This window comes from Mastigoproctus giganteus, chromosome 7 (assembly GCF_048544385.1).
Source record: "Mastigoproctus giganteus isolate SK-2022 chromosome 7, ASM4854438v1, whole genome shotgun sequence".
In the NCBI taxonomy this organism is placed as follows: domain Eukaryota; kingdom Metazoa; phylum Arthropoda; class Arachnida; order Uropygi; family Thelyphonidae; genus Mastigoproctus; species Mastigoproctus giganteus.
This window is the reverse complement of record NC_143581.1, coordinates 246,408-267,380: the sequence shown is the minus strand read 5'-3', so window position 1 is coordinate 267,380 and position 20,973 is coordinate 246,408. Positions and strand designations below refer to the sequence as shown.

General features: G+C 37.1%; 1 protein-coding gene across 1 annotated transcript in view; it reads left to right on the top strand.

The window, feature by feature from the left end:
• The window catches only part of Rab2 (RAS oncogene family member Rab2), a 232,443-nt gene that overhangs the window by 110,318 nt on the left and 101,152 nt on the right, over positions 1-20,973 (top strand). The window contains exon 3 of the mRNA XM_090377489.1: positions 16,866-16,933. Coding sequence (XP_090233615.1) covers positions 16,866-16,933 — 68 coding nt within the window. The remainder of the gene's footprint in view (positions 1-16,865; positions 16,934-20,973) is intronic.

Here is a 20,973-nt window from a genome sequence, read left to right as displayed (position 1 = left end):
ATAAAGATAATTTTATTATCTTTGTTTCATGAAAATAAATAAATATAAATTTATCTTTTACTTTCAATGGTGAAAACAAGATATAAATGCAAATTTACTCTTTCCACAGCAACAGAGACAGTTTACAGTCTTTGTATTAGAGTAGAAGTGATGAAGCCATAGCATTGCCCGGCTGTGCACTCATAACTCTCACAATCCTTAGAGAGAGAGAGAGAGAGAGAGAGAGAGAATGAAAATTAACTTTGTTTATAATAAAAATGCTTCCATAATTAAAATATGTAATGTTTAAAATAAATATAATTATTAAAATAAACATAAGACTTTTGATCATTGCATATTCATATTAAAAATTGGAAAAACTGGGTAAATTTCATTTTTGGATGTAACAAAGGGTGTTAAAGCTATTCCCAATACTCACTTGTGTTATATTAAAATTGCACTCTGTGTATGAATACATTTTTATATACAGTATTTAAATGTTTGACATAAAAAGTACTGATATTTGAGGGCAAAATTGCAAACACCCTGCCTCATATTGAGGTTCTAGCATATTTTATTATATATAAATTTTTAATGCTTATTTATACTTAATTTTTAGGATTTTGTATACTGCAAAATACAAAAATATACTGCATTTATTTTTGTTTTGCAAATAAACTATATTAATTTTTATATTCTGCTGTTTAGTTGGTTGAGAAAACATTCAATTGCAATGGTATTAAAATCTCTATTTTCTAATACTTTTTAGATAAAGCAAATCTTAATATAACGTTTTAATTATATTAAGGTCAAGTTGCTGCAATGGATAAAAGGATGGCTGAGTGGGAGACGGCAGAGAGTAGTAATAAATGGACACTGCTCTATGTGGACTAATGTTATTAGTGGATTCCCCCATGGTTCGGTGTTGGGCCCAATGTTGTTTTATGTTTTTATCAATGATATTGATGAAGATATATCAAGTGTAATGTCCAAATTTGCAGATGATGTGAAGGTTGGCATGGTTGTTAATGACAATAATGATGGTATGCTACTTACAGGATCTAGAAAAGTTGGGCAGATGGGCTGAGAGGTGGCAACTGCAGTTTAATATTGACAAATGTAAAGTACTGCATATGGGTAGCAGTTACTCAGAGTAATGTATCAACTGTGTGGTACTGCACTCAGGGTAGATGGAGAATGAGAAGGACCTGGGGATAATTGTGCAGTCTGATATGAAGTTTTCTGAGCAGTGCAGACAGGATGCCAGTACACTCATGGGGATTTGCTAATGACATACAGGAATTTTGCTAGCAAGATAAGGAGGTGATTATCCCATTGTATAAGGCAATGATCAAGCCACATCTTGAGTGCCACATCAAGTCTGGAGACCTCATTTTAGGAAAATAGATCTGATGGAATGGGTAGAGAGAAGGGTAACGAGATTGGTGAGTGACGCGGAGCAGGATACAGAAAATTGAAGCCTTTCTTACCAAGAAAGGCTTTAATTTTGCAAATTGCAGTGTCTGGAGACCAGGCACCTGTGAGATGGTCTGATTGAGGTGTTTAAGGTTTTAAATGGCTTGAGTAAACCATTTAGTAAATGGTTTAACTTTACCATGTGAGCAAGTTAAACCATTTAGTAAATGGTTTAACTTGCTCACACTTTACTCAAGTGTGAGTAAAGTGTGAGCAAGAGGAAGAATCCCATCATCATCATCAATGATGATGGGATTCTTCCTCTTGCTCACACTTTACACAAAGTGGCAATTGTGGGTGAATTGGGAATATTTTTTTTTTTTTGTGGTTGCAGTGCCCAAAGTTTAAGACCATGCATTAAAACATGTCACTTTTCTGACATCTTTGAAGCCTGTCCTGAAGTTCCTGAAGGATCATGGTTAATGATGAGATTTGTTCTGTGCATTAACCACTCTCCCAGTGTGCAGTTCTTCAAATTTTAACATCATGCTATCCCTGCATAATTGTCATTTAATAAAATCAGAAACAGCATGTTAGTCCCACAAATGACCATTGCAAAGACCCCACTTGTAACATTGTTTATCTTGGTCACTGATTTTCACTCCAAAATAAGCACAACACACATTTTTTACAAATTCTGTAATATCTTGTCTTTGCTCAAGGACTACATAATTTCCACAATTATGATGTAAATAAGTTTTGATTGTTCAAGCACTTGTGTGAAAACATTTTACTCACTTTTCAGCACCAGATAAACTCATTGACCCAATAGCTTCAAAAATAAACTGAGCTCACACTGATAAACACTGTTGCATGGAGCTCTCAAGGTCAAGAAACAAATGACTGAAGGCAGTGTTCCCAACATGTGAAGATTTAGTTTATAAATTCCCATCATTTACTTCTAACTTAATACATTCAATAATACAACTCAAGACATCAACTCAGTGATTTGTGAAAAACTGTACGTGATAGAAAAAAAAGAATATTTCTGGAGTCTGTGCAAAAAACTGAGTTAAAAACAGTTATTAGTTTACGAACATTGAAAACCATGCAGAGTGATGCTATTACAAATGAATTTGTAGCTGTTATAGACCTGACTACTTTTCATTTAACTTTATCATGCCACCATTTTCCTCTCTTAGAGTGGCCAGCTTTTTATTTATCCATTTGGCATTCTCCTTGTGCTTTATTTTCTTAATGGTATATCTGCATTCAGGGCTTCTGTGACTATTGCTTTAATGATATTCCATAATTCTAATATAGCTGCCTCTGCTAAATACTAGAAAGAGACTCAGAGAGGATATAAGAAGCTTTAACACAAGAAAAGTAAAACAAGCATTAAGGGAAAACAAAGCACGTAAATCTCATTTTAATGCTTCACTTCTATTGCACAGGAAGCACTTCTTTTTGGTTGTGCTTAGTGATCTTGCTCTTCAGTTATGGTAGCTATATGGGGGACAGTGCCACTTCCTCTGCTTTTGTAGTCATGGATAGTAATACAGAAAGACAAATGATACTGAATCTGTAGAACAGTGATGGTTTACTTTTAAATAGTAGAGAAAGCATAATTCAAATACTGGAAGACTACTATAAAGTATTGTATAAGGAGCAAGGGAACGATGCCAGCAGTGGGGAAGATGGATCACAAATTAGCAACATATACTCTATATCCCTCCTGACGAGGTAGAACATGCGCAGGAGAAAATGAAGAATCAAAAAGCCCCAGATGCAGTTACTGTAGAGTTGTTAAAATTAGGAGGAAGAGACATAACGCAGAAACTTGCAAGACTCTTCACAAAATACGTTAGGGAAGGTGTGACACCTAAAGAGTGGAATAATGCAATCATAATTTTGCTGCATAAGAAAGGAAATAAATCAGAAATTGGAAATATTAGACCAATAAACTCGTCCCATATCTAGAAGTTATTCACAAGGGTCATTGCTAACAGAATATAAAGAATATTTGATAAGAATCAACTGAAAGAGCAAGCTGGCTTTAGGACAGTATTCTCAACTGTGGATGACCTTCACGTAATATCACAGCTAATAGAGAAAGCAAATGAATAAAAAACACCATTATGCCCGGCATTTGTGGATTATGAAAAGGCATTTGACTCCATACAGCATAAGGAAATGTTTTGGCATTGGAAAGACGAGGCATAGACATCTCATACATTGCGATTTTGAAGAAAATATATGAGAATACTACCTTCTTTATTAGACTAGACAAAGACAGTAGCAAATTTTTACTACTGCCAAAAGTTTACTATTGCCCTTGAAGAAACTTTCAGAAGATTAGACTGTTCACAGAAAGAAGTCAGTGTGAATGGAGGGTACCTAAACCATTTAAGATTTGCAGATGACATTGTGATCATAAACCATGTTCCCAAAGAATTAGAGGAAAGAAATCTTAATCAGTTATGCAGAGTTAGTAAGGATTTCGAACTAAAGATGAATATGGTTAAAACAAAAATAATAATGAAAAAGTAATACACAGGAAGGGATATAATCATTGAAGGAGCAGAAATTGAAAGGTGATTTGTTATTATTATCAGCCAGCCATATGGTGCAAGGAAGCTTGAGGCTTTTGCCACCAAAAGCCTCTAGCTTCCTTGCCAGCCAGAAAAAAAAAAAAAAAAAATTCCGAGTTACCCTGAGAGAGATGGGGGGGGGTGGTGAAACAAGACTATGGTAGAAGGGAATCACCAAGAAAGAGAAGAATGATATCCAGCTCAGGACCCTGGGTGTGCCAAGCCCATACTCACCAGATGTGAGCCCCTGGGGTTTCGTATACTTATCTTGGCTGTAATAATGATAAATGGCTGGAAGTCAAGAGAAGAGTAAATTTCGGATGGATAGCATTCAAGAAATATAGTCACATACTGAGGGGCAATATCCCAATTTGTCTGAAATGTAAAATAATGAACCAATGTATACTCCCCACCATGACTTATGGAAGTGAAACTTGGGCACTCACCAAAAGAATGGAAGAGAAACTGAAAACTACACAGGAAAGAATGGAAAGAATCAGATTTTTTGGATGAGAAGGGAAACACAGGCAGTAAACTCAACTAAAAGACATTCTTATCAAAAATAAAAGATTGAAATGGACTTGGGCTGGACACATAGCTCGAAGACGTGATGACAAATGGATTAAGAAAATAACAGAATGGTAAACAAGAGGAGCTAAAAGAAAACCTGGGAGGCAACAACAGAAATGGACAGATGAAATTCACGAGTTCGTGGGTAGTAAATGTATGTCCATTGCACAAAACAGAAGGAACTGGAAATTTTCTGGAGAGGCCTTCATCCTGTAGTGGATTGAAAATGTCTGATGATGATGATGCTAACTACCAAACTGAAAAATGTCCTATTCACCTTAAGCTGTCTGTCTTCTTTCCTGAAATTAAAACCCATGCCTTTGCCTACAGCTGTGACCTCTTTCCTCATCATTGACTTAGACCTATGTGATCATTCCCTGCTAATGGTTCCTGTACTGTCATCTGATGTCATTTGGATTTTGGGTAATCAGGTCTAGAATATTTTTGTATTCTCCCCTAGTACTTTCCCTAACATGCTGATATATTTGGGAATATAACCAGGCTAGATAATAATCATCCAGCTAGATAATAATCATCTAGTTTATTTAAAAATTTTATTCATTATGGTAAGTTCCCTCCACTCTCTCCGATTAATAAGTGGCAATTTTAATTCATCTGTAATTAGATATTCACACTTGCTCACTCATTCTTTCTGCTGGCAGAGGCTCTCATTGTACTTTTCTTACTCCTCTGGTCTCTAGTACACTCTCATTCTCATTTTACCTTTATTTCCATCTACTTCATCATACAGATTCCATGCTGGCCTGAAATCCACACATGTCATGAAATTTTCTATTATTTGAAGTTCTGTGCTGAGAGAATAAATGATGTGAAGCAGACACTGCATGGCCTATGTATAAATAAAAGGAAATTTAATTTAAATATAATATGCATGACTGCGTACATCTCTGGACACTTCTTTAGTGAAGTGAACTTAGTTGATGCAAATAAGAAAACTTTCACAAAGAAATTGACAGAATAAGAAAACTTCATCAAAACAGATTCAGTTCCATTGTCTATATGATAACAGTCATCCAAATTAGTGTTACATAGAAAAATTGAAATACAGTGCAACCTCAATATAATGCAGATGTCAGGCGACAACTTTAATGTCCTCATTATAACCAAAGCACATTACGGTGAAAAAATTTTTACCATTTTTCCCCAGATTTTTTTTAACATAAATATACTAATGTTTTATGTGTATTTACTAATGTTTTATGTGTATATAGACATAAAGGCAGTGCTGTTATGGATTTACATTTTACTCATCCATTCTGAAATAGTCAGATAATTTAATTTCAGCAAACTAAATTAAAATAACTGAGTTTATATGGAACTCATGACAATGTATTTTCAGTGCATAATTCTTAATAGTGGGGTCAGATGCAAAAAATGAAGATGCTCACTATCACTCGGATGTTTTAACCATGCCACTACCCACCGTCATTAATGTTTTCAAGCACTTTAAAATACGGTGCTTTTTCCTTAATCACATTATCTTATGAGTCACTGGCCTTCTGTTTGTTGATTGTTCCCAGAGGTTGCGATTTCTTCCTTGCTCAGATAAAGATCAACTGGAGCTGCCACATCCACCTCAATCCAAGCAGCCAGGTTATTTGCATCAAGATTGCCACCAAGTACATTACAAGCAGTCTTTGCTTCTTATTCTGAAAATGCTTATAATTCAAGATTATCATTAGTGATCTGATCTTTTCCAATACTTTTTTCCCCAGCAGTTTTCAATTGCTGTAGAGCTTACTTTCTCTCATGATAATCCAATATTAATGCTGTCTTTCAGTTAATGTTTTCAGAAATTCTAGGACTTGAATTTCTGAGTTCATAACACCAGCAAATAGCTCACCAGGATAGTAGGCATTTGAAGGCTTGAATATCAAGCCTTCAAAAGTCTACTATCATTGTGAGCTACTTGTGCAAATAACGGTTCCTAATCCACCACTGAAAATTCTCAAACTTCAATGAATTGTATCACCCACCTTTGCTTTTGAGCGAAATAGCAAACTGTTTAATCAATTCAAGTATGGGAACTCCACGACTTATGTAAGGATTGTGTTCCGCGGAATGCTACGTAAGTCGGGGAATTTCCCCCATGCTTGTGCAGCACTCGCAGCTGTGCTTGCTGAATTGATTGAATCAAAAAAGAAATGTTCGATGAACATGTAAATAGAATTATTTATTGTATTTATTCAATTTTTTATCTCATGCGAAGGAAAAATTACAAAAACGTGCAATTTAAAAAAATTTCAAAATTATAAAATTACAAAAAAAAAGAGAGGAGACAGGCATAACATCAGCAAGTTTTACCTCTTGAGCATCATAACATCAGCAAGTTTTACCTCTTGAGCATCGTTGCCAGAATCGACGTCTTCAACTGATAAGTACGCTGCTGTGGAGGTTAGGGCTGTGGATATTTAGAAGGGATTGGCTGCTCAACCTTACAAAAGAACATATTAATGGATAACTGGATGGCATACTGTTTGGGTATGGTGCCACCTGTGGTTTCCCACATCTGTGCCATCTGTACGCTTGTGATGTATACAGAACTCTGTAAAAGTCAGAAAAAGTGTATGTTGTATGTGAAAAGTTTTGCGTTGGGTTCTGTTGTAATGTTCTGGCTTCTTAGCCGCAGGGCACCTGGTGGGACTCCACGTTGCCTGCCACCACCACTGGGAGATGAGCCAGACTTCCACAGTACTCTGGCTGCTTTCCGTCAGGGGCAGCCTGAGCTTCCTGACGGAGGAAAAAAAAAAAAAAATTAAAAAAAATGAAAATAAATAAATATAAAAAAATGGTGAGATTGAGTGGAGGAGATAGTATGAGAAGTGGAATCAAAGTGGGAACAAGGATGAGGAAGGAAGGTATCCTCCAGTGGAGCAAAGAAGTGAGGAGGAGGAGAAGTGGAAATCACCCCTGGCATTGCCAGGCCACTCATTGCCAGGGTAAAGAAGACAGTTTGCAGAACAAGGATGATCTGCAAAGGAGAGCGCCATGTTGTCATACCACATCTGGCAAGCCAGATTTCAGCTGCACCTGACAAACCCAAAGGTATTCAGGTGCAAAAAAAAAAAAAAAAAAAAGAAGAAAAGTGTCAAGAGTTAGTATCATCAGTTGGGTTGTCCTGGAATTGGTAATGTGTGCCTCAAATGGGTAGAATGCATTCTCTAGAATACATCTTGAGCGAACTCAGTGAGAGCTATATAGAAGTTTTCTTCCGTGAGAAAAAGGTGCTTAGAATTTCAGGGATTTTCCTTAACTTTGTGAATAGTCTAGTTGGGACGGTGGCTTTTTTCTTTTCATCATAGATTTCTTTATAGAAAGCATGCATGTCATTCACTCCCTCTGTTAACTTTTAAGAATCGTTCGCTGTCAGGATCCATCTTCTCAAATATCGCCATTGCCATCTCTCTGGTGATGAAGCGTCTCGGCTCCTCATTTGGTTTATCTTGAGCTACGTCAGCATTTTCTTCTTTCACTATTGCCACCTGCAAGTCAATAAGTTCTTCATTAGATAATTACTTCTCTTCATCATCAGCCATTTTCAATCCACGGCAGGATGAAGGCCTCTCCAGCAACTTTCCAGTTCCTTCTGTTTTGAGCACTGGCCATCCATTTACTACTCAAAAACTCATGAATTTCATCTATCCATCTCCGCCTTTGTCTTCCAGGTTTTCTTCTAGCTCCTCTTGGGTACCATTCTGTTATTTTCTTAGTCCATCTGTCATCATGTCTTCTAGCTATGTGTCCTGCCCAAGACCATTTTAGTTCTTTAGTTTTGATAAGAATGTCCTTTACTTGAGTTTGCTGCCTAATCCATGTGTTTCTCTTCTTATCTAACAGTCTGATTCCCAATATAATTCGTTCCATTCTTCGCTGTGTAGTTCTTAGCTTCTCTTCCATTCTTTTGGTGAGTGCCCAAGTTTCACTTCCATAAGTCATGGTGGGGAGTATACATTGATTCATTATTTTACGTTTCAGACAAACTGGGATATTGCTCTTCAGTATGTGACTATATTTCCTGAATGCTATCCATCCAAAATTTATTCTTCTCTTGACTTCCAGCCATTTATCTCCTTCTCTTCATCCTATATTAACTCCTCCACGTCTTTGGCATCAACCTCCAACTGAAGTAGCTCTGCAACCTTTACAATCTTATCTGTAACCTTTTCATATAATTCTTCTTTTTCAAATCCTTTGAAGCCTATTACATGCCATGGGCATATTTTCTTCCATGCGCCATTTAAACAACTTTTAGTAAATTCCGCCCAGGCCTTAGCATTAGTAGAGGTATATGATGCAAGAAAGCAAGCTTATGCAGCATCAGCCAAAAAAAAAAAAAAAAAAAACACTTCCATTTCACCCCTCCGTTTATTCGAAATACCTGTCCAGCTAAGCCTTAAATTTATTTAGGCTATCAACTTCCACAACAAGGGATGGAAGTCTATTCCACCAACCAACTACCCGCTGGCTAAAGGCAAATTTCCGCATATCTGTCCTACATCTGTTCTTCCTCAATCTGAATTTATGCCCTCGCACGTGATTATTGTGAGCAAGAGGAAGAGTCAGTCCCATCGGCATTGAGCATGCTCAAACCATTCAAGGCTTTATACACCTCTATCAGATCACCTCGCCGGTGCCTAGTCTCCAGACACTGTAATTTGCAAAACTTAAGCCTTTATTCGTAAGAGCAACCCTTTCTTCTATTCACTAATCTTGTTGCCCTTCTCTGTACTTGTTCCAGCAGCTCTACATCCTTCTTGAAATGAGGCCTCCAATCCTGTATACAGTACCCGAGGTGTGGCCTGACCATTGCCTTATACAAGGCAATAATCACCTCCTTATCCCTGCTAGAAAAATTCCTGTATATCATTGACAAGACACCATGAGCTACTCTTGCAGCCCATCTGCACTGCTCAGAGAACTTCATATCTGCCTGCACAATTACCCCCAGGTCCTTTTCATTTTCATTTCTACCACTGTCAATGTAGTACCACAGAGTTGATATGTTGCTCTGGGGTTGCTGTTTCGCTCCCATATGTAGTACTTTACATTTGTCAATGTTAAACTTCATTTGCCACCGCTCAGCCCATCTGCTCAACCTTTCCAGATCCTGTTGCAGCAGCATAGCATCAGTAGTGTCCTTAACAACCCTGCAAACCTTTGTATTGTCTGCAAACGTGGACATTAAGCTTGAAATACCATCATTAATATCATTTATAAATACAGAAAACAATAATGGACCCAACACTGAACTCTGAGGGACTCCACTAATAACATTAGTCCACGATGAGCAGTGTCCATTGATTACCACTCTCTGTGTTCTCCCACACAACAATCCCTTTATCCACAGCAGCAATTTGCCTCCAATGCCACACTTCTCCAATTTGTGCAGCAGTCTTCCATGTGCAACAGTATCAAAACCTTTCTAAGATCTAAATATATAAAATCAAAGTTATTCCCTGCATCCAGTTCTTTTGTGACTGCATCATAGTATCCAATCAAATTGGTCAGGCAAGACTTTCCCTTAACAAAACCATGCTGTGTGCGAACTATAACTGAAGTCTTGTCTAGGTGATCCTGCAGTGGTTCTTTAACCAGTGCCTCCATTAATTTTCCTGGAACAGAAGTTAAACTGAAAGGTCTATAATTACTTGTGTCAGCCTTTGATCATCTTTTTGAATTGGGGTCACATTTGCAGAACTCCAGTCTATGGGTATCCCCCCTGAGTCCAAGGAAGCTCTCATAATTATGGTTAAGGGTTTGCTTACTTCCTTTGCTTCATACTTTAATATAACTGGATAGATCCCATCCACCCCAGGTGCCTTTGTTGTGTTTATCTTCAACAATTTCTCCTCCACTTTACTCTCAGTTATTACAAGATTATCTAGCTTACTGCCAGAGTTGAATACACCTCTGGCATTCCCCTCACTGAATAACTCCATGTGTGAATGTTGATGCAATATATTCATTTAGTTCGTTAGCTACCTGAGCAGGATCATCAACAGTTGAACCATCGATATCAAATGGACCAATCTGATTCATCCCCTTCCTTCTAGAGTTTACATAAGTAAAGAACTCTTTGCTGTTTTTCTTTGCATCCTTTCCCAAAGATTTATCGTAATCTGCCTTCGCCTGCCTAACCTTCTTTGTAACTCGGTTACAGATCAGCTTATATCTGTCATAGGCTTCTTTGTCACATGTTAATTTATATGTATCCCATGCATTTTTCTTCTCTGCCATATGTCTCATTAATTCATCTGTTTAGGCCGAAACCTTGAACAATATTTCTTAGTTGGTATGTAATGCCTAGTAGCTTCCAAGATAAGTTCTTTGAATGCTTCCCATTTTGAATTTGCTGTTGGTAACATGATCAGTTGGTCCCACTGTATAGAATTTAAATACTGTCTCAGACCATCATAGTCGCCTTTATGAAAGCAAAAACTCTTCCCTTTACCCCTGATGGTAGTTACCTCTTTGAGTAAATCCCACTTCAGCACACTGCGATCACTGCCACCTAGTGGTTCCTTTATCTGCAGATTCTTAATGTATGAAGAATCACTACTGATAATCAGATCAAGAATATTACTCCTTCTAGTTGTCTCCCGAACATGCTGATGTAGAAGACAATCATCCAATAAATCCCCAAAAGCCTTTCTAGTGTGTGAGTGACCTACCCACAAATTCCAGTCAATATCTGGGAAATTAAAATCCCACATTATAAGACTCTTTGATTTACTGGCGCACTCTATTTCCGTGTACATTTTCTTATTATACTCATCAGAGTCATTAGGCCTATAGCACACTCCTACTCTGAATTTTGATCTCCCAATGCTAATGTCACACCAAACTGACTCGACACTGCATTGTCCAGCGATGTCGTCTGGCTTCACTTCCTTGGATTTTATGTGTTTCTTAACTAATAGCATAACCCCTCATCCCTTCCTATCGTGTCTATCCTTTCTGTACACATTGTACTCCCGAAATTCCAGTTCTGCATTCCTTATATCTGTGTGACACCATGTCTCTGATATCCCAACAATATCTGCCTTTGATGTTTTGAACAATACCTTAAATTCATCAAATTTATTTACCAAACTCCTACCATTGGTGTACACGCAAGTATACATGCACCTGTTCCTATTCTTAGCTACCCTAACACAACCCATGTGTTTACTTCTACCACAATGACTCCCAGCAGTGTCTGAAATATCCTGCATCTTGTTTTCCAGGCTGCTGCTGCTCATTCTGATAGAAGCAGTGCAAGAATCACTTTCACCTCTGCCAGTGGCTACTGTTAATCTATTAATCCTTGTATCCCCCAAATCTAGCAGTTTTCCGACCCACCTAACACTGCCTCGATAGCATCAGCAAATATTCTTGCAATTTTTTTAATGTTTAAGATGGTGTGGTAAATATTGTAAAATTTCCAAAAGTCTCTTAACATAAAATTTTTCTCATCGTCTACTGCAGACAATGCCTGAGTACGTGATGTCCGTAAATGGTATGCTTTTAAATTCGAAATAACACCCTGATCCATAGGTTGGATGAGTGAAGTTGTGTTTGGCGGTAGAAATATAACTCTCACTTTCGAATTGAAATCATCTAGATGTGTAGGATGTCCAGGAGCATTATCTGGTAGAGCAAAATCTTGAAAGGAACTTTGTTGTTTTTACAATATTTTTCAACCTCGGGAATGAAGCAGCAATTAAACCAATCCTCAAAGAGAGATATTATTATCCAAGCTGGATAATAATATCTGGAAAGGTTGAGAGATGGGCTGAGAGGTGGCAAATGAAGTTTAACATTGACAAATGTAAAGCCCTACCTCTGGGAAACAGTAATCCCAGAGCAACGTATCAACTCTATGGTACTACAGTGGTAGAGAATGAAAAGGACCTGGGGATAATTGTGCCGGCAGATATGAAGTTTTCTGAGCAGTGCAGACGGGCTGCAGGAGTAGCTCATGGTGTCTTATCAATGATATACATGAATTTTTCTAGCAGGGATAAGGAGGTGATTATTCTCTTGTATAAGGCAATGGTCAGGCCACACCTTGAGTACTGTATACAGGTCTGGAGGCCTCATTTCAAGAAGGATGTAGAGCTGCTGGAACGAGTACAGAGAAGGGCAACAAGGTTAGTGAATGGAACAAAGGGTTTGCTGTTACGAAGAAAGGTTTAAGTTTTGCAAATTATAGTGTCTGGAGACTAGGCACCGGCGAGGTGATCTGATAGAGGTGTATAAAGCCGTGAATGGTTTGAGCATGCTCAATGCTGATGGGATTCTGCCTCTTGCTCAGAATAATCACCTGAGAGGGCATAAATTCAAATTGAGGAAAGACAGATGTACGATAGATGTCTGGAAATTTGCCTTTAGCCAGCAGATAGTTGGTTGGTGGAACAGACTTCCATCCCTTGTTGTGAAGTTGATAGCCTAAATAAATTTAATACTCAGCTGGACAGGTATTTTGAACGAATGGAGGTGTGAGGTGGAAATTTTTTTTTTTTTTTTTTTTGTTTCTGGCTGATGCTGCATAAGCTTGCTTTCTTGCATCACATGCCTATGCTAATAGCACCTGAATGCTGTTTTGTGATCACTGTTGATCTTAAGTGCGTTGATCCTTTGACATGTTCTTTTATACGTGCACTGTTCTTTAAAATAGTATTCACTGTTGAAGCAGCAAGACCTAATTCCCTTGCAATAGATGACAAACTTTGTCCTGCTTCGTATTTTTTAATTATTTTCATCTTCATTTCTAAATGAATTTTATTTCGTTTCCTGACACTACCGCCACTTGCACTTTTTGTTGGTCGCTTTCCGTTCATCATTGTAATACGTAAATAGGAAGGAAGAGATGTTTCTGAAAATTTGTTTTTTATGTGATTGAAGATTTCAGAGAAGTTGAACACATTTCACCATAATAGCATAAAAACCCACACAATTGCAGTTATTGGTATTATCGCAAATGCAGTTGAAAGGGCAAATTGCTTTTATTGTTTTTTGGTCATGATCTCCAGAAACGTGCTTTAGAAAAATATCACAAAGGCATTCAAAATTGATTCTTATAACGGGAACATATGATAACGATGAAAGGGTAGTGCGATTTCCATTATAAATATGTCCTTTTAGAAAGAAAAATAGCTTAGTAATACAGCGAAATTTTCAACTTCGAAGACTTGGAACGAATTACAAAACAAAATGTGTTATTGCGTTCAGATTATGATATGTCTATGATTTTTTAAGTTTGCACCGGCCGGCTAAAACTTACGTAAGTCGAATTTCTTTTAGTCCGAGTATTACGTAAGTCAAGGAGTTCCTGTAAATTGTATAATGAAACATTCTGGTTATTAGTGTATTCATCATGAATCAAATGTCTTAAACAATCCTTACTGAACTTTTCTATTCTAGTAATACTTCCACATCTTTTGGGTCTTTTTTTGCCCTGGTTGTGATGTGTTCTCTTTAGTAGCTACATACTTTGTAATGTTTGCTCGAGAAATCCTAATGCCTGTACAGTAAACCCCCGCTATTCGCGGTATCTGTATTCGCGGTTTCGCGTATTCGCGATCGCCGATTTAATATAAAATGAAACCTAAAAAAATGCGAATTTTAAAACGCCGTGAATATTTTCCGCCATAAAAAACATGGGCGTGGCTAAAATTATCTTTCCCGGTCAAAACAGCGCTCAGTGGGTGGGGGAGAGGGGTGAAAAAATCGCTAGCGTGGATGTTTCTCGCTAATCCTTGTTCAGTATGTGTTAGTCATGGAAGGTTTCGTCGTTTGATTTTAATTTATATGTTTATAAATTGAATAAATTTATCAATTTATAAATTGATATGCTTACAAAAATGATAACTCTACCGTTTTGCAGTGTAAAACAGACTTTTTCGAGTGCGTTAACGGAAGAAAGTGACTTTATTGTGGTCAAGTTCTTTCTAACCCCTACAAAAATATGGCTAGGAATAAAAAGAGAAATGTGAAAATATCAAAGAAGGTGATGACACTAGCGAATAAAATTGAGTTATTAGACGAAATTTCTAATGGTGAAAGTGTCTCCTCAGTGGCAAAACATTATAAAATCAATGAGTCAACAGTACGATCAATCAAGAAATCGGAAGAAAAAGTCTGCCGTAGTGTCCGTGAAACCGCGCTAATTGCTTCAAAAATTTGCTCTGTAACTCGTGATGTTAAATTTTAAAAAATGGAAAAGCTTTAAATCTGTGGAGAAGACCGAATTCAAAATAAAATTCCGTTAAGTTCACTCATCATTCGTGAAAAGGCAAAACTTCTTTATCAACACTTTAACGAAACTGGTGATAGCACTGGCGGGATGGTTTTTTTTGCTAGCAAAGGCGCTGATTTGAAAGATTTGTTTGAAATTTCTAATAAATATTACATTTAATATTAAATTGTTTCTTATTTTCATTTCGATGCCATATGCTTGCATTTCACTATGTACTGTCATGTACAGTCATATTATGAAGGTACACATAATATATACATGGACAAAATTTTAGACTAGTTTTTCTTATATATTTCATACTTTGGAACGGAACCCCTTTATTACTATGGGAGCCATAACTCAGTATTCGCGTTTTCGGTATTCGCGACATTTCTCAGGAACGTAACCCCCGCGAATAGCGAGGGTTTACTGTACTGCACTTTCATAAACAGATGAAACATTTAGTAGAGGTCTGTTTTTTCTTTATGAAATAGGCCAGCACGTTTCTCAACATAATTTGAACTGCTTGCAGTGATACACCATTGCATGCCTTTGCCATCTTAATTATTACTGTTTGAGGAAGAAGAGCAGGACTTATTTCATCCATCAAGCTAGGAGTTTTTCTTATAACACATCCATTTTAAAATAAAATATAAAAGATTTAATTTATCAAGTTTACTTTCAAGCAACTTTGTACTTCATATATACAAAATTCACACTTAAGTGAATTTGTATGTATGAAATCCACTGTATGTCTGGTTCCTCCATAGCCAGGTGGGCAGGAGCAGCAGTGCATAGCACACGCTTCTTGATAGACTGGGGTTCGAGCCCGTGACCACCAAATACGGAGGATGCGGAAAAGCCAGGGAATGACCACCACATATCCCCGGAGCAACATGGCCTTAGTTGCTAATGCTCCTAAAAACCAAATAACAAACAAACCACTGTATGTCATTTGCCCATTATTCCCATCATAATGCAGAACTACATTTTGCAGAAGGAGTGTCAAAAGTTATCTGAAATAAACTATAGGTGAAGAAAGGATGTTATATACTGTTGTCTACAAAAATTTACTTTGTAACTAATGTAATGCACTTCACGAATGGTAGCCATATTCCCTTCCGGAGGTAGCTGTAATTAGTGTTCCATGATATGCTCTTTTATTGCATCTCGTGGGGGGAGAAACTGGGTGTCTGCAGTAATTAGTCTCTGATCAGTGCTGTTTACAAAATTTACTCTCCTACTGAATATATCAAAGCAAATAGACATACTCTTTCTCTCATAGACGTACTGTTTCTGCTGCAAGCCTTTTCTACAGATACTTCCAGGGGCACTGTTCTTCTGAATTGGCTTCTGTAATTCCCGCTCTCTCTTTCAAGACAGTCCAAACACATGCCGCCACCAGCCAACATCCATTTATGGTCCAACTTCAAACTCACAGGACCAACTTTTCATCTTCCTGGTTTATTCATTCAACTGCCGTTTTCTGGAACAACATTCCTTCATACGTATTTTCTGAAAATTACAGTCTACAGAAATTAAAGTGTAATGTCAACAAATATCTTATTTTGTCTTCTCAACCTCCAACCCAAGCATGGTACTAAGTACTATAGGTTCTAATACCTCTCGTGTTTGGGATTTTCATAAAAAAAATATATAATATATATATAAATATATATATATATATATATATATATATATATATATATACACACATCCATCCAGTTTTTAGCTAATTGTCCTCTTGGAAATAAGGTAATAGGATGTACAGTAGATACAAGTATATACAGTATTCACTTATTCCTGTTTACTATATGAAATTGCTACTTTGAACACATTACTCTTTTTTCTAATTCGTTTTGGGGAACATGATCATACATGCGGTATATCTGAAACCATAGTATGAAGATGCTTTATATCGAGGTTCCACTGTAGTTATTTATTTAAATTTTTCAATTAATTATTTCAATTTTTTAATGCGAATATTTCTTTGAGTATTTTGTTTTTTAATCTGTATGATTGCAGTTGTTTCTCAAATAATAATAAATATACATATAAAACATTTATAGGTGTTGAATTTGGAGCCCGCATGATAACAATTGATGGTAAACAAATCAAACTTCAAATATGGGACACGGTAAGTATACTAGAAAAAGATATAAATATATGTGTGTGATGGAGTTTTTTTGTTTGTTTTTTTCTTAATTTACTATAAATGCAATTTGTGTTATTTAAAAATTGGATAACTTTCTTAAAAGAAAAAGTTCTCGCTGAACATGTTTTAAAGTTCTGCTTTCATATTCCACTGAACTTGTTTAGGTTGTTTTTCTGTTTAAATATTATTCTTTGATTGTTTATTGACAGCTGGGAATTACAAGCTCCAAAAAGCATAAGTGTTTTACTATTTTATTTACTTAATTGTCATATTATATTGTACTTTATAAGTAGCTTTATAGTTCTAGTTATGCTTGCTATTTTTATTTTTAATTTAGCTAGAGTTTTTGTAGGTTACTACTTAATATACGTTTTACGTATATTAAGTAGTAACCTCCCCTGAGTACAGGGAAGCTCTCATAATTATGGCTTAGGGTTTGCTTACTTCCTTTGCTGCCTTCTTTAATATAACTGGATAGATTCCATCCACCCCAGGTGCCAGTTATTACAAGATTATCTAGCTTACTGCCAGAGTTTAATACACCTCTGGCATTCCCCTCCCCGAATAACTCCTGATGTGTGAATGTCAGTGCAAAATATTCATTTAGTTTGTTAGCTGCCTGAGCAGGATCATCAACAGTTGAACCATCGATATCAAGTGGACCAATCTGATTCATTCCCTTCCTTCTAGAGTTTACATAAGTAAAGAACTCTTTGCTGTTTTTCTTTGCATCCTTTGCCAAAGATTTCTTGTAATCTGCCTTCGCCTGCCTAACCTCCTTTGTAACTTGGTTACAGACCAGTATATCTATCGTAAGCTTCTGTGTCACATGTTAATTTATATGTATCCCATGAATTTTTCTTCTCTGTCACATGCCTAATTAGTTCATCTGACATCCATTTAGGCCTAAATCTTGAACAATATTTCTTTGTTGGTATGAAAAGCCTAGTAGCTTCCAAGATTAATTCTTTGAATGCTTCCCATTTTGAATTTGCTGTTTGTAACACCTTTCGTAAAGTCACCTTTACGAAAGGAAAAACGCTTCCCTTTCCAGATCAACACACTGTGATCACTGCCACCTAGTGGTTCCTTTATCTGCAGATTCTTGATGCATGAAGAATCATTAGTGATAATCAGAACAACAGTATTACTCCCTCTAGTTGCCTACCGGACATGCTGCTGTAGAAAACAATAAATCCACAAAAGCCGTGCTAGTGTGTGAGTGTCCAACCCACAAATTCCAATCAATATCAGGGAAATTAAAATCCCCCATTATAGGACACTCTAATGTAGGCTCACGCTATTTCCCTGCACAATTGCTCATTATACTCATCAGATTCATTAGGCCTATAACACACACATCTACTCTCATTTTTCCTTTCCCAGTGCTTATGCCACACCAAACAGACTCAACATTGCATTGTCCACAAACATCAATTGGATGCACTTCCTTAGATTTTGTGTTTCTTAACTAACAGCATAACCCCTCCTCCCTTCCTGACCTGTTTATCCTTTCTGTACACATTGTACTCCCCAAATTCCAGTTCTGCACTCCTTATATCTGTATGACACCATGTCTCTGATATCCCAACAATATCTACGTTTGATGTCTTGACTAGCACATCAAGCTCATCGAATTTATTAACTATACTCCTAGCATTGGTGTACATGCAAGTATACATGCATCTGTTTCAACTCTTAGTTACCCTAACACAGCTTACGTATTTACTTGTTCCACTGTGACTCCCAGAAATCCTGGAAATTCCCATTGCCTTGCTTTCCAGGCTGCTGCTCAATTGCATTTCAATAGAAGTAGTGCAAGAATCACTTTTACCTCTGCTGGTGGCTAGTGTTAATCTATTAGTCCGTGTATCCCCCCGTGCTAGCTGTTTTCCGGTCCACCTAACTCTGCCTGAATAGCATCAGCAAATATTCTTGCACCCTTTCTATTTAAGTGTATCCCATCCTTGTAGAAGCAGTCTCTCCTGTTAACAAGCACAGACCAGGCAGAGAAAAATTCTACTCCTGGAGCCTTTCACAATCTCTCCAGGGGCCGAATTGATCGACAAGGTTCTCATCATATACTCCCTCCTATCGTGTCTGTGCAGAATTGCAGACACTTTCAAATTCAACCCTAACTCACTGCTTTTTTTCAGCATTGTCTTGTACTTGTTAAGTAATTCTGCCGGTCTCCTACTCTTAATATCATTAGTGCCAACGTGTACAACAATATCATTCTTTGTGCCCTTAAAGGATGATATCTGCCCTACAACGTCATCAACCTTTGCCCCTGGCAGACATACTCTGGTCGTATTCCATGTATCCTTTTTGCACAATATGTTCTCCGTTTCCACGAGAATAGAGTCACCTAGAACAACTAGTTCCTTTGGGACCACCATTCTGCCTTGGGGGATGCCGCTGTATTGCGTGATATTCAATTGCAAGGTCTAGCATTGATGTGAGCTTGATGGGCACCTCAATTTAAATCCGTCGAGGGCATCCACCCTGTCCTTCAAGCTCTCATATAAGCCCATAACAATGCCGAGTTGGTGCCTGATTTCCTCGCACTCCTTACATCGCGCACACACAAAGACCCAAGGACAACCCCCCCCCCCCTCAGTTCTCCACCCCGATCCACAGCACTTCCACTAGTTTGAGCCTTTTGCTTTGCTGCTCTGGTCTGAGTGATTTCTATTCAAGTTCAATAAAATTCCAATACAAAATATAACCCCAAACTTATATCCCAGTGCAGTTATAACACTATATATACATATGTATTTCGGTATCGAATGTTATCTCCGAGTTACGTTATATGACTTTCTTATCCCCTGTCAACTTATATGTATTAATTTATGATGTTACGTTTGTGAAAACTAGGTCTCTATATTTATTAAGTTAAAAAAAGTACAATTCAATTGACAATGAAATTTAATAAGATTAATAAATTTTACTGATTAATTGATACTATTATACTCACTATCTAGTTTTCCGTTAAACCTTATGCAATTACAATAGTTTTCCGTTAAACCTTATGCAATTACAATAGTTTTCCGTTAAACCTTACGCAATTACAATAGTTTTCCGTTAAACCTTACGCTAGCACACGTATCGTATAACAATGGCGGCAAGTTATGAACTGTTAATCTACTGACATGCGGTATTATTACTTTCCAAATCGCGCTATCTGAATTCAAAGTAAGCCGCGCAGCTTGACTAGATCCATAAGCTACTTATAGAAAATAATTTAATCTAACAATTAAGTCAATAAAGCGGCTAAGTATAATTAAAAATTTTGCATTCATGATAGCTACGAAACCTGTCCACACGTGGATTTGATACCTTTGCCGATACTAAGTAATAACCTACAAAATCTCTATCTAAATTCAATTTAAACTAAAGTATTGTTACTAGAAATATAAAGCAACTCTAAAAAATAAATTAATCAATGCTGATGGAAGAATCCCATCAGCATTGAGCATGCTAGTCAACTGTCTTTCCACAATTTGAATTTTATGCCCTCTCAGGCGATTATTCTGAACATGAGGAAGAATCCCATCAGCATTGAGCATGCTCAAACCATTCAAGGCTTTATACACCACTGAGAATTTTTCTCAGTGATTTTTATGCTTGTTAACAGGAGAGACTGCTTCTACATTCTTTTTCAGAATAATCACCTGAGAGGGCATAAATTCAAATTGAGGAAAGATGGTTGTAGGATAGATGTGTGAATTTTGCCTTTAGCCATCAGGTGGTTGATTGCTGGAACTAACTTCCATCTGTTGTTGTAGAAGTCGATAGCTTAAATAGATTCAAGGCAGAACTAGACAAATATTTGTAGCGGGTGCATAGGTGAAATGAGAAGGGTGTGTGGTTTTTTTTTTTTTTTTGGCTGATGCTATATAAACTTGCTTTCTTGCATCATGTGCCTGTGCTAATGCTAATACAGAGTTGGGATACACTTAAATAGAAGAAGGGGTGTAAGAGTGTTTGCTGATACTGTCGAGGCAGCATTAGGTGGGTCG